Consider the following 15,260-nt stretch of genomic DNA (forward strand, 5'->3'; position numbering starts at 1 on the left):
ACGATCTCGGCTCACTGCAACCTCCACCTCCCAGGCTCAAGCAATTCTCATGCCTCAGCCTCCAGAGCAGCTGGGACTATAGGTATGCGCCACCACACCCAGCTAACTTCTGTATTTTTAGCAGAGACGGGGTTTCGCCACGTTGGCCAGACTGGTCTGGAACGCCTGGCCTCAAGTGATCTGCCCGCCTCAGCCTCCCAAAGTGCTGGGATTACAGGTGTGAGCCACTGCACCTGGCATGAAATGTTTATTCTTATACCAAAGTACGGGAGTAAAATAGGTAGATACAACTCGATTTAAATTTTTTAATTGTACCTCTTAAACTCTATTGTTCTTTGTTATTTTGTCTAAATCCAATGTTTGTAAGTCAAATAGTAAATCTGGGAAATATTTTCTTCTTGTCTACATTGCTACCTTCTTTTACAAAATAAGCACACTCAATCACAAATGGTAAACCAATCAACTGAAAGAAAAATAGACTACAAAATAACAAATTTGAGTCAGCTCTTTTAAGTCTGCTTTCTCATTTTTATGCGAAAATACACAAACAAACTTAATAACAGATTTCAAATACATATTCAACAGTAGTTTATAAGATGGTGATTAGTTACAGCTACTTAGTACTCTACGTTCCATTAAACTACTCAGAAACTGAATGGTAGTAGATGTACCTCATTGAAAATACTTGTAAATATTTATAGATTTATGATTCAAATATAAACTTTTCTTTTTTCTAAGTCATAGCACTGAGATATCAAATATTAATTTTGAACCATATAAGTAAAAAATAGGTAATAATTTTCTTATTTATAGTAATTAACTATATATTCCGAGGGATGTATCACAACTACAATGAAAAACCTAATTTTGAAATTACATTTTTTTCATGAATTTAAAACTTCAGCCTATTACTAAAAAGTCAAAAAACAGCATGTTAAGACGCTGGTGAGGCTGCTGAGAAAAGGAAATGTTTATATATTATTGGTGGGAATGTAAATTAGTTCAGCCACTGTGGAAAGTGGAGCAGAGATTTCTCAAAGAACTCAGACCTACCATTTGATCCAGCAACCCCATTACTGGGTATATATCCAAAAGAAAATAAACCATTCTATCAAAAAAACACATCCACTTTTATGTTCATCAGCACTATTCACAATAGCAAAGACATGGAATCAACACACGTGCTCATCAATCAATGATGGATTGGATAAAGAAAGTGTGGTACATATACACCATGGATTACTATGCAGCCATAAAAAAGAACAAAATCATGTCCTATGCTACAACATGGATGCAGCTGGAAGCCCTTACCCTAAGCAAATTAACACAGTAACAGAAAACCAAATACCACATGTTCTCACTTATAACTAGAAGCTAAATACTGGATACTTGTGGACATAAAGATGACAGCAATACACACTGGGGACTACTAGAGGGAAGAGGGTGGGAAGGGAATAAGAGTTGAAAAATTAACGATTGGGTGCTATGCTGAATACCTGGCTGACAAAATCAATCATGCCCCAAACCTCAGCATCAGGCAATATACCCAGGTAACAAACTACACATGTACCCCCGGAATCTAAAATAAAAGCTGAAATCATAAAAGGAAACAAAGAAAAGAAAAGAAGAAGAAAACTTCAGTCTTATTACTTATTGATGCCATTTTGGTGACCTGATCTTAAAGAAAAGTAAGCAAGTTTGCTTTAACAAACGGACATGCTCAAATATAGGGATCTGAGAATTTTTAGGTGAAAAGAACATTTCATTAAAGTCAAAAGTAAAAACAAATTTTAATACAAAATCTTTACAAATACAGTTGCATCTTACGAGTTATTTAAACAATAAGGTAAAACACTATAAATTGCATTAATTAAAACAAGATAGAAAAAAAGTCTGTCTTTAAAAACGTAAATTAAATTAAGTAATTTAGACATATTAAAAGCAATAGCTTTTAATATAAGTAGCTTTTGATATAGATATCAAATCTAAGTTTTAGAAAAATAATTCTTCTGGTAACTAACATTGGCAAATAAAGTAAGGGAGTGGTGACAGGAGGTTGGGTGAAGAGATAATAAACACCTAAATCAAGGCAGTAACTTTTTTTAGTCTAAACTAGTTTTAATCTATCTGCTTATAGCTACTTTTCATTTACTGATTTTGGCAATACCACCATCCTACTTGATATGAAATTCAAGAGCACAAATAAAGTGAGATGATTTTCAAACTTGCTAAAGCCAAATAAGCTTAAAACTACTTTTTCTTCTGGAAATAAGTGCATATATTTTATTTTCATACAGTCTATTACATTTGGTCACAAAGTAGTGCTCAAACATAATAACTGACCAGCTAAATAACATGAAATAAGAACATCTTAACAGTTTATACTGAGAATCTAAGTTCATAAAGATACTTTCTACCTTTCTAGATTTAAGCAAACAAAAATACTATTATAGGCATACGATCTTCATTAAAGCTAATCTCTTTAACAGAAGCATAACAAATACCATATTTATTAGATTTTAAAGCATATTATCAAAATGCTGAGAAAACATTTAAGCAAAAAGTCATAACAGTCTATAAAATATTAAAATCAAGAAAGTAGCAGGTCCAACAAATCTCCTCCTATGTAATTTTCTTAACATTCCTAACACCTGGGAAACTGGCTGATCCAAGATAAGCTACCGGCAGGTGCTTGAGAGAATATAAAGAAAGGAACTGTTCACACAAAGCAGGATGACAAGAGTAAATGTACATTGTTCAGGTAACTTTGCATGACCGTATCCTCGAAGGGCACTATGAACCTCTTAAACTGCTCCTCAAAGTCAACATGTTCAAAACTTACCATTGTCTCTCTTCAGACGTCAGAGTTTGACAGTCAACTGCATCTGCCCACTTTCACACATACTGCAAACCTTGGTGTTCTCTTCTGTTGCTCCTTCCCTCCCCTCACACTGCAAATTAGCTACCTAAAATCACGCACTCTCAGTTTGTCCCCTGTATCTTTCCAATCACTGCTATTACCACAAATTGGCAATTTAAAACAACATAAATGTATTATCTTACAGTTGTGGAGGTCAAAAGTCTGAAATGGGTCTTCTGGGGCTAAAGTCACAGTGTCAGCAAGACTCCATTCCTTCTGGAGACTCTAGGGAAGAAATCTTGTCTTGCCTTTTCTGACTTATGGAGGCTACCCACATTCCTGGGCTCATGGTGACCTACTCTGACCTCTGCTTCTGTCATCACATCTCTGTCTCTGACTGTGACCCTCCTGCCTCCCTCTTATAAGGACTCTTAGGATTACATCAGTCTCAACTAGATAAACTGGGACAAACTCCCATCTCAAGATCCTCAAATAAATCACATCTGCAAAGTCCCATTTGCCATGTAAGGTAACATATTCCAGGTTCTGGTGGACATCTTTGCGGGACTGTTATTCTGACACAGGAGCCCTCTTTTCCATTGCTACAGTTGTTGCCTTGATTTAGGTGCTCATCATCTCTTCACCCAGCCTCCTATCTTCACTCCCTTCCTTTATCTACCAATATGGCACCAGAGTTATTTTCTTAAACTTAGATTTCATATCTGTCTGTCCCAAAAGCTGCAGTGGCTTCCATTGCTTTCAAAATAAGTCTAAGTTTCTTAGCACGAAAGAGGACTTTCATAATTAGTCTTCACCGTGCCTTTCCACCATTATCTCCAAACTTTTCCCTAAGCTTTACCACTCAACACTGCAAGTATTCCTCAAAAAGAAACAAGTACATTTTATTTAGCGGCTTTATCCAAGCAGTTGTTTAGAACAGTGGTCAGTAAACATTTTCTATAAAGGGCCGCAGAGTAAATACTTTAGTTTTTGTGGACCATAAAGTCTGTCTCGACAAGCAGCCATAAACAATATGTAAACAAATGGGCATGGCTATCTTCCAATAAAACTACAGAAACAGGCTGCAGGTCAGACTTGGCCCATGGGCAGCAGCGTGCCAACCCCTAATAAAATGCTCTGCTCTCACTTCTCTTAAAAATTCCTTCTCATTCTCTAAGACAAAGCAAAAAGGATAATTTCCTTAGGAGGCCTCCATTTAATTCCCCTCCCAGATTTAATCCTTTTCTTTATTATATTCCCATTGTATTTCAGTATTTTGTACATCTATGTAAGCATCTATATATCTGGAGATAGATATATAGTATCTCTGATAACAAAATGTAAGTTACAAAAGGAGCTCATTCATCTTTACACCTTCAGCTCTTAATACAGTGATAGGCATAGGATATGCACTCAATAAATAACATGCACATTTTTTCAATGTTCTCAAAAAGAAATCCATCCCACAGCTGTAGGAAAAAAGAACACTCTAATCCGCAAATTTATTTGTAGACTGCCAGCTAAGTTCTCTGTCACAACTACTCCACTCTGCCACAAAAGCAACTATGGACAAGACAAAACTTCACAAGAACAGACAGTGGGTGAGACCTGGCCTGTAGGCTATAGTGTGCCAACTCCTCCACTAAGGTAGCATATCTCAATTGTATCCTAACCTTATACACAATGAGTGTCATAACAATATGTTACCCATTCTCAATGCACACCTTCGTTCTCTGAACATAGTGCTGTTTTTCCCAGCTGTTATAACCCAAATTTAGAAAATGCAGGCCAAAATATTCGTTTACATTTTACCTGAATAATTTCAGAATTAAATTTTGATTCCAAATGCGCTGCTCTTTCTGCTTCAATGTTTTCTTCTAATTTCCTCACTCTTAGAGTAGTTGCCTGAAAACAAATTAAAAGTTTAAATTCATTAACACTGGTATTTAAAGAAGATATGGATCACTACAGTCCAGAATTGTAATTAACACTTAAGACTAGTGGACCTGCAGCCTCATTTTTTTTTTCTTTGCAAGAATGGAATGTAAAATTCATGCTCAGGAAGAATGCTCCCAGAGCTTGCTTTTTTTTTTCTTTACACTTTATAGAGGTATAACTTATATATAATAATCTACACATAGTGAAAATATACTTTTTGATAAATTTGTGTACACACACACAAACACGTACACATCCATTAAATCACTGCCACAATCAATATAGGAAACATTTCCAGCACTCTTAAAAGATTCATTATGTCTCTTGGTAATGCCTTCCTCCAGCCCTCACCACCCTACCACATACCCAAGTAATCACAAATCTGCTTTTTGTCACTATAGAGCAGTTTGAATCTTCTGGAGTTGTATATAAATTGAATCATATTATGCTTTTTATTGTCAGGCTTCTTTCTCCTTACATAATTATTTTGAGACCCATCCATGTGGTTGCATGCATCAACAGTTCATTCATTTTCATTGTTAAATAGTGTTCCACTTTATTAATAGACCACAACTGGTTTATCTGTTCACCTACTGATGGACATTTGAGTTGTTTCTAGTTTAGGCAATTACAAATAAAGCTGCTATGAGCATTTGTGTGCAAGACTTTGTAGAGACACACACCTTCACTTCTCTGGGGTAAATAATGAAGAATGGAATGAATGGGTGAAATGATAGGTACATATTGATTTTTTTTTTTTTTTTTTGAGACAGAGTCTCGCTCTGTCACCCAGGCTGGAGTGCAGTGGCGCCATCTAGGCTCACTGCAAGCTCTTACCTCCCGGGTTCACACCATTCTCCTGCCTCAGCCTCCCCAGTAGCTGGGCCTACAGACACCATCCACCACGCCCGGCTAATTTTTTGTATTTTTAGTAGAGACGGGATTTCACGGTGCTAGCCAGGATAGTCTCAATCTCCTGACCTCGTGAAATGCCCGCCTCAGCCCAAAGTGCTGGGATTACAGGCGTGAGCCACCGCACCCAGCCATATTGAATATTTTAAGAAACTGCCACACTGTTTTCCAAAGCGATGCTGCCAATTTACACTCCCAACAGCAATGTATGAAATTTTCCATTGTCCCACATCCTCACCAATACTCGGTACAGTCATTTTTTGTTTTTGGTTTCTTGAGGTTTTACAGACACTCAAATAGGCATGTAGTGGTTATCTCATTTTAGTTTTAATTTGCATTGCCCCAATGACTAATGACACTGAGCATCTTTTCATGTACCTATTTGCTAACTGTATATCTTCTCTGATGAAGTATATGTTCAAATATTTTCACCATTTTTTAACTGGGCTGTTTATTTTCATATTACTGAGCTTTAAAAGTTCATTATACAATCTGAAAACAAGTCCTTTGTTAGATATATGATTTGCAAATATTTTCTCCCCCTCTACGTCCTGTCTTCTCATTCTCTTAAAAGTATCACTTGCAAAGCAAAACTTTTCATTATGACCAAGTCTAATTTATCAGTTTTTCAGGCAAGAGTCAGTTTCTGGACAGAAGCAGAAGTCAAGATCTTTATTTTTGAATACAATTGTTGTTTAGAAAATGCAACCCTGGGAAGTAGTGGATCACTAGTCCCAAAGAGGGAATTGGTCATGACCAAGAATCTGTTGGAGACAGAAAAATAGAACTATGGGAACACCCAACATGTCTCACCATAACAGTAGCAAAGAAAAGCCATGCCTAGAGTCCTGTCTGTCAATGGAGTAGTTCAATAGGGACAGAAAAAGGCATTACTAATTTGATTTCCCTTCCTAGATGAAATTTGGTGAAAAAAATAATATTCATTATATTTACTAAACCATTTACCCTAAGCCAAGTTTTTTTTTTTTATACTTTAAGATTGAGGGTGCATGTGCACAATGTGCAGGTTAGTTACATAGGTATACATATGCCATGTTGGTGTGCTGCACCCATTAACTCGTCATTTAACACTAGGTATGTCTCCTAATGCTATCCCTCCCTGCTCCCCCGACCCCACAACAGGCCCGGGTGTGTGATGTTCCCCTTCCTGTGTCCATGCGTTCTCATTGTTCAATTCTCACCTAAGAGTGAGAACATGCGGTGTTTGGTTTTTTGACCTTGCAATAGTTTGCTGAGAATGATGGTTTCCAGCTTCATCCATGTCCCTACAAAGGACATGAGCTCATCATTTTTTATGGCTGCATAGTATTCCATGGTGTATATGTGCCACATTTTCTTAATCCAGTCTATCGTTGTTGGACATTTGGATTGATTCCAAGTCTTTGCTATTGTGAATAATGCCACAATAAACATACGTGTGCATGTCTTTATAGCAGCATGTTTTATAATCCTTTGGGTATATACCCAGTAATGGGATGGTTGGGTCAAATGGTATTTCTAGTTCTAGATCCCTGAGGAATCGCCACACTGACTTCCACAATGGTTGAACTAGTGTACAGTCCCACCAAGAGTGTAAAAGTGTTCCTATTTCTCCACATCTTCTCCAGCACCTGCTGTTTCCTGACTTTTTAATGATCTCCATTCTAACTGGTGTGAGATGGTATCTCATTGTGCTTTTGATTTGCATTTCTCTGATGGCCAGTGATGACGAGCATGTTTTCATGTGTCTGTTGGCTGCATAAATGTCTTCTTTTGAGAAGTGTCTGTTCATATCCTTCACCCACTTTTTGATGGGATTTTTTTTCTTGTAAATTTGTTTGAGTTCTTTGTAGATTCTAGATGTTAGCCCTTTGTCAGATGAGTGGATTGCAAAAATTTTCCCCCATTCTGTAGGTTACTTGTTCACTCTGAAGGTAGTTTCTTTTGCTGTGCAGGAGCTCTTTAGTTTAATTAGATCCCATTTCTCAATTTTGGCTTTTGTTGACATTGCTTTTGGTGTTTTAGACATGAAGTCCTTCCCCGTGCCTATGTCCTGAATGGTATGGCCTAGGTTTTCCTCTAGAGTTTTTTTATGGTTTTAGGTCTAACATTTAAGTCTTTAATCCATTTTGAATTAATTTTTGTATAATATGTAAGGAAGGGATCCAGTTTCAGCTTTCTACATATGGCTAGCCAGTTTTCCCAGCACCATTTATTAAATAGGGAATCCTTTCCCTGTTTCTTGTTTTTGTCAGGTTTGTCAAAGATCAGATGGTTGTAGATATGCAGCATTATTTCTGAGGGCTCTTTTCTGTTCCATTGGTCTATATCTCTGTTTTGGTACCAGTACCATGCTGTTTTGGTTACTGTAGCCTTGTAGTATAGTTTGAAGTCAGGTAGCATGACGCCTCCAGCTTTGTTCTTTTAGGCTTAGGATTTACTTGGCAATGCGGGCTCTTTTTTGGTTCCATATGAACTTTAAAGCAGTTTTTTTCCAATTTTGTGAAGAAAGTCATTGGTAGCTTGATGGGGATGACATTGAATCTATAAATTACCTTCGGCAGTATGGCCATTTTCACGATATTGATTCTTCCTACCCATGAGCATGGAATGTTCTTCCATTTGTTTCACTGAGCAGTGGTTTGTAGCTCGCCTTGAAGAGGTCCTTCACATCCATTGTAAGTTGGATTCCTAGGTATTTTATTCTCTTTGAAGCAATTGTGAATGGGAGTTCACTCATGAGTTGGCTCTCTGTTTGTCTGTTGTTGGTGTATAAGGATGCTTGTGATTTTTGCACACTGATTTTGTATCCTGAGACTTTGCTGAAGTTGCTTATCAGCTTAAGGAGATTTGGGGCTGAGACAATGGGGTTTTCTAGATATACAATCATGTCATCTACCAATAGGGACAATGTGACTTCCTCTTTTCCTAATTGAATACCCTTTATTTCCTTCTCCTGCCTGATTGCCCTGGCCAGGACTTCCAACACTATGTTGAATAGGAATGGCGAGAGAGGGCATCCCTGTCTTGTGCCAGTTTTCAAAGGGAATGCTTCCAGTTTTTGCCCATTCAGTATGATATTGGCTGTGGGTTTGTCATAAAGAGCTCTTATTATTTTGAGATACATCACATCAATACCTAATTTATTGAGAGTTTTTTGCATGAAGGTTGTTGAATTTTATCAAAGGCCTTTTCTGCATCTATTGAGATAATCATGTGGTTATTGTCATTGGTTCTGTTTATATGCTGGATTACGTTTATTGATTTGCATATGTTGAACCAGCCTGGCATCCCAGGGATCAAGCCCACTTGATCATGGTGGATAAGCTTTTTGATGTGCTGCTGGATTCGGTTTGCCAGTATTTTATTGAGGATTTTTGCATCGATGTTCATCAGGAATATTGGTCTAAAATTCTCTTTTTTGGTTGTGTCTCTGCCAGGCTTTGGTATCAGGATGATGCTGGCCTCATAAAAGGAGTTAGAGAGGATTCCCTCTTTTTCTATTGATTGGAATAGTTTCAGAAGGAATGGTACCAGCTCCTCCTTGTACCTCTGTGAATCCATCTGGTCCTGGACCTTTTCTGGTTGGTAAGCTATTAATTATTGCCTCAATTTCAGAGCCTGTTATTGGTCTATTCAGAGATTCAACTGCTTCCTGGTTTAGTCTTGGGAGGGTGTATGTGTTGAGGAATTTATCCATTTCTTCTAGATTTTCTAGTTTATTTGTGTAGAGGTGTTTATAGTATTCTCTGATGGTAGTCTGAATTTCTGTGGGATTGGTGGTGATATCCCCTTTATCATTTTTTATTGCGTCTATTTGATTCTTCTCTCTTTTCTTCTTTATTAGTCTTGTTAGCAGTCTATCAATTTTGTTGAACTTTTCAAAAAACCAGCTCCTGGATTCATTGATTTTTTGAAGGGTTTTTTGTGTCTCTACTTCCTTCAGTTCTGCTCTGATCTTAGTTATTTCTTGCCTTCTGCTAGCTTTTGAATGTGTTTGCTCTTGCTTTTCTAGTTCTTTTAATTGTGGTGTTAGGGTGTCCATTTTAGATCTTTCCTGCTTTCTCTTGTGGGCATTTAGTGCTATAAATTTCCCTCTACGCACTGCTTTGAATGTGTCCCAGAGATTCTGGTATGTTGTGTCTTTGTTCTCATTGGTTTCAAAGAATGTCTTTATTTCTGCCTTCATTTCATTATGTACCCAGTAGTCTTTCAGGAGCAGGTTGTTCAGTTTCCATATAGTTGAGTGGTTTTGAGTGAGTTTCTTAATCCTGAGTTCTAGTTTGATTGCACTGTGGTCTGAGAGATAGTTTGTTATAATTTCTGTTCTTTTACATTTGCTGAGGAGTGCTTTACTTCCAACTATGTGGTCAGTTTTGGAATAAGTGTGATGTGGTGCTGAGAAGAATGTATATTCTGTTGATTTGGGGTGGAGAGTTCTGTAGATGTTTATTAGGTCCGCTTGCTGCAGAGCTGAGTTCAAGTCCTGGATATCCTTGTGAACTTTCTGTCTCGTTGATCTGTCTAATGTTGACACTGGGGTGTTAAAGTCTCCCATTATTATTGTGTGGGAGTCTAACTCTTTTTGTAGGTCTCTAAGGACTTGCTTTATGAATCTGGGTGCTCCTGTACTGGGTTCATATATATTTAGGATAGTTAGCTCTTCTTGTTGAATTGATCCCTTTACCATTATGTAATGGCCTTCTTTGTCTCTTTTGATCTTTGTTGGTTTAAAGTCAGTTTTATCAGAGACTAGGATTGCAACCCTTGCTTTTTTTTCTTTTCCATTTGCTTGGTACATCTTCCTCCATCCCTTTATTTTAAGCCTATGTGTGTCTCTGCACGTGAGATGGTCTCCTGAATACAGCACACCAATGGGTCTTGACTCTTTATCCAATTTGCCAGTCTGTGTCTTTTAATTGGAGCATTTAGCCCATTTACTTTTTAGGTTAATATTGTTATGTGTGAATTTGATCCTGTCATCATGATGTTAGCTGGTTATTTTGCTCGTTAGTTGATGCAGTTTCTTCCTTCCTAGCATTGATGGTCTTCACAATTTGGCATGTTTTTGCAGTGGCTGGTACCGGTTGTTCCTTTCCATGTTACATGCTTCCTTCAGGAGCTCCTTTAGGGCAGACCTGGTGGTGACAAAATCTCTCAGCATTTGCTTGTCTGTAAAGGATTTTATTTCTCCTTCACATATGAAGTTTAGTTTGGCTGGATAAGAAATTCTGGGTTGAAAATTCTTTTCTTTAAGCATGTTGAATATTGGCCCCCATTCTCTTCTGGCTTGTAGAGTTTCTGCCGAGAGATCCGCTGTTAGTCTGATGGGCTTCCCTTTGTGGGTAACCTGACCTTTCTCTCTGGCTGCCCTTAACATTTTTTCCTTCATTTCAACTTTGGTGAATCTGACAATTATGTGTCTTGGAGTTGCTCTTCTTGAGGAGTATCTTCGTGGTGTTCTCTGTATTTCCTAAATTTGAGTGTTGGCCTGCCTCACTAGGTTGGGGAAATTCTCCTGGATAATATCCTGAAGAGTGTTTTCCAACTTGGTTCCATTCTCCCCATCACTTTCAGGTACACCAATCAGACGTAGGTTTGGTCTTTTCACATAGTCCCACATTTCTTGGAGGCTTCGTTCGTTTCTTTTTACTCTTTTTTCTCTAAGCTTCTCTCATCACCTTATTTCATTCATTTGATTTTCAATCACTGATAACCTTTGTTCCACTTGTTCAAATCTGCCACTGAAGCTTGTGCATGCATCACATAGTTCTCGTGGCATGGTTTTCAGCTCCATCAGGTCATTTAAGGACTTCTCTACACTGTTTATTCTAGTTAGCCATTCATCCAACATTTTTTCAACGTTTTTAGCTTGTTTGCAATGGGTTCGAACATCCTCCTTTAGCTCAGAGAAGTTTGTTATTACCAATCATCTGAAGCCTTCTTCTCTCAACTCCTCAACGTCATTCTCCATCCAGCTTTGTTCCGTTGCTGGGGAGGAGCTGAGTTCCTTTGGAGGGGTAGAGCTGCTCTGATTTTTAGAATTTTCAGCTTTTCTGCTCTGTTTTTCCCCATCTTTGTGGTTTTATGTGCCTTTGGTCTTTGATGATGGTGACATACAGATGCGGGTTTGGTGTGAATGTCCTTTCTGTTTGTTAGTTTTCCTTCTAACGGGACCCTCAGCTGCAGGTCTGTTGGAGTTTGCTGGAGGTCCATTCCAGACCCTGTCTGCCTGGGTATCAGCAGCGGAGGCTGCAGAACAGCAAATATTGCTGAACAGCCAATGTTGCTGCCTGATCGTTCCTCTGGAAGCTTAGTCACAGAGGGGTACCCGGCCGTGTGAGGCATCAGTCTCCCCCTACTAGGGGGTGCCTCCCAGTTAGGCTACTCCGGGGTCAGGGACCCTCTTGAAGAGGCATTCTGTTTGTTCTCAGGTCTCAAACTCCATGCTGGGAGAACCACTACTCTCTTCAAAGCTGTCAGACTGGGACATTTAAGTCTGCAGAGGTTTCTGCTGCCTTTTGTTCGGCTATGCCCTGCCCCCAGAGGTGAAGTCTTACAGAGGCAGGCCAGCCTCCTTGAGCTGTGATGCGCTCCACCCAGTTCAAGCTTCCCGGCCGCTTTGTTTACCTACTCAAGACTCGGCAATGGCGGGCACCCCTCCCCGAGCCTCACTGCCGCCTTGCAGTTCAATCTCAGACTGCTGTGCTAGCAATGAGTGAGGCTCCGTGGGCGTGGGACCCTCCGAGCCAGGTGTGGGATATAATCTCCTGGTGTTCAGTTTGCTAAGACCACTGGAAAAGCACAGTATTAGGGTGGGAGTGACCCGATTTTCCAGCTGCCATCTGTCACAGCTTCCCTTGGCTAGGAAAGGGAATTCCCTGACCCCTTGCACTTCCCGGGTGAGGCAATGCCTCACCCTGCTTCGGCTCATGATTGTTGGCCTACACCCACTGTCCTGCACCCACCATCTGACAAGCCCCAGTGAGATGAACCCAGTACCTCAATTGGAAATGCAGAAATCACCCATTTTCTGCATCACTCATGCTGGGAGCTGTAGACTGGCACTGTTCCTATTCGTCCATCTTGGACCAAAACCAGATGGCTATAATTTAAATAACAGAAAATACTGGAAAAAAATTGGAAAAACTAGAAACCTCATACATTACTGATAGGAATGTAAAATGGTTTGGCTGCTGTGGAAAACAGCTTGGTAGCTGCTCAAAAAATTAAACAGAGTTACCATATGACCCAGCAATTCCATTCCTATATATTTACCCAAAAGAAATGAAAGCAGGTTCAAAAAATTATGCACAAAAGTTTATAGCAGCATTTTTCATAATAGCCAAAGATGGAATGCACCCAAATGTCCACCAACCGATGAATGAATAAACAAGATGTTGTGAATCCATACAATGGAATATTATCCAGCAAGAAAATGGAATGAAGTGCCAAAAAAATGTGATACCATGGATTAACCTTGAAAACATATATAAAAAAGTAAAAGAAGTCAAAAACAAAAGACCACATCCTGTATGATTTCATTTATGAGAATTGTCCAGAATAGGCAAATCCAGAGACAAAAAGTATACTAAGTGATTGCAGGAGGATAGGGGAGAAGGAGAGAATGGAAAGGGCAGTAGCTGCTAATGAATATGAAATTTCTTAGTGGGGTGATGAAAATGCTCTGGAATTAGATAGTGGTAATAGTTGGACAGTGTAGTGAATATATTAAAAGCATGAACTGTATACCTTTAAAGGGTGAGTTTTATGATATGTGAAGTATATCTCAATTAAAAAATAAAGAATCCCTGAATGGAACGTCAAGAAGTGACAGCCACCTAACTTAAACTTCTGATTCTCATTGTGGAAAAAAAGTTATTTCTAAATGCTGACTTTGAAGCCTTAGAACAAGGGTCCCCCAGAGGTGGTAGGTATAAAGCATGATGCATACTGTAACAGAGAAATTCTTATGTTTAGCCCACACCAGAATGCGCATTATCCCAGGTGGGCCAAATGCTAATTTTTTCTTTAAAGAAGTATAAAGGTTAAAGTTCTTGCCCTTAAAGAACTGAAGTCAGTTTTCTCAGTACCCAGTATGCTCATTTTAGTTTCTGTAAGTAAAAAAAAAAGTCTAGCCAGTCACAAGGAAATAGCCCATAAGATTGAGAATAAATGATTTTAAAAGCTAGCAAAGGACCAAAATCTCACAAACCACCAATAAAGAACTTACTCATGTAACCAAACACCACCTGTTTCCCAAAAACCTATGGAAATAAATTTTTTTATGAAAGCAAATAAAGGGCACAGAGAGAAAAAAAACCAGGCTAACAATTTTAAAATATTTTCTCAGATTCCAAAAAGCATATATGTTTCTCTATCAAAATGATAGTCATATATTTTGTTAAATGCAGAATATTCAGTGATTCTATAATGAATCAACAATTCAAGTTTTCACTTCTTGTAAATATATTAATTAATTAATTAATTATCTAGTTTCCCTCCAAAAATCAAAAAGAGGTTCTGTTTTTCCTGCTTAGAGCAAAACACAGGGGGTTGAAATAATAAACTGGAGATCATGTCTTTATTTTCACAACTTCTCATTTTAAATGAAATGTCAGAAAATTATAAGGTACTTATTATTACTGAAACTATCAATTACTCAGTAAGGACAGCCAAAAATCTTCAAATCTTTAAACAAACTCCTTCCAAGAGTAGGGTTTGGTGACAGACAGAATTAAATTTAAGCCTTCTTAATAATTTTTTAAATCTTCTAGTCCAATGAATTAATTCTCAAATCCAGCAGAGGGTGCTAGAGGAACATCAACATGCTGCTCAAAAAAATTTTTTCCAATACCACCTAGGAGAACTAGTGTAACATTCATAAACTGTTTCATAGGCATCCAATCCTAATGTAATCAACAAAGAAAGGGCAGAAAGCAGAACAAAATTCTGGTTAAAATGAATGCATATATATATATATATACACACACACATATATATGTTCATATATATACTACAGGTTAATTTAACTATATACAGCTTTGCCTATAATACAGGTATTACACTGTACTACGTACTATACACTACGAACAGTAGTCCTTTTTTTTTTTTGAGACAGAGTCTCACTCTGTCGCCCAGGCTAGAGTGCAGTGGTGCAATCTCAGCTCACTGCAACCTCCACCTCCTGGTTTCAAGCGATTCTCCTGCCTCAGCCTCCTGAGTAGCTGGGACCACAAGCACAAACCACCATGCCCAGCTACTTTTTGTATTTTTGGTAGAGATGGGGTTTCACCATGTTGGCCAGGCTGATCTCGAACTCTTGACCTCAAGTGATCCACCCACCTTGGCCTCCCAAAGTGCTGGGATTACAGATGTGAGCCACTACGCCTAGCCAAACAACAGTTCTGTATATAACACAAAGTTATCACAAATTTTGTCATTTATAAGCTGACTGCCATGTTCTTTCCTACAGCAATGTACTGCCAAGAGATTTTTATTTTAGTAATAGTAGGTGTTAATCTACCTCTTTTTTGGTGTAATTTATATC

At 38.4% G+C, this 15,260-nt stretch overlaps 1 protein-coding gene across 8 annotated transcripts in view; it reads right to left on the bottom strand.

Annotated features, from left to right (window-relative positions):
- Positions 1-15,260, bottom strand: part of CCDC171 (coiled-coil domain containing 171) — a 443,161-nt gene that overhangs the window by 336,051 nt on the left and 91,850 nt on the right. For all 8 annotated transcript variants that reach the window (XR_009210997.1, XR_009210996.1, XM_058431106.1 and 5 more), the window contains one exon: positions 4,673-4,765. Coding sequence is in view for 6 of the 8 variants with exons in the window: in XM_058431106.1 (XP_058287089.1) it covers positions 4,673-4,765 (93 nt within the window). In the remaining 2 variants the exon portion in view is untranslated. The remainder of the gene's footprint in view (positions 1-4,672; positions 4,766-15,260) is intronic.

This window comes from Hylobates moloch, unplaced genomic scaffold (genome assembly GCF_009828535.3).
Source record: "Hylobates moloch isolate HMO894 unplaced genomic scaffold, HMol_V3 SCAFFOLD_19, whole genome shotgun sequence".
NCBI lineage: Eukaryota > Metazoa > Chordata > Mammalia > Primates > Hylobatidae > Hylobates > Hylobates moloch.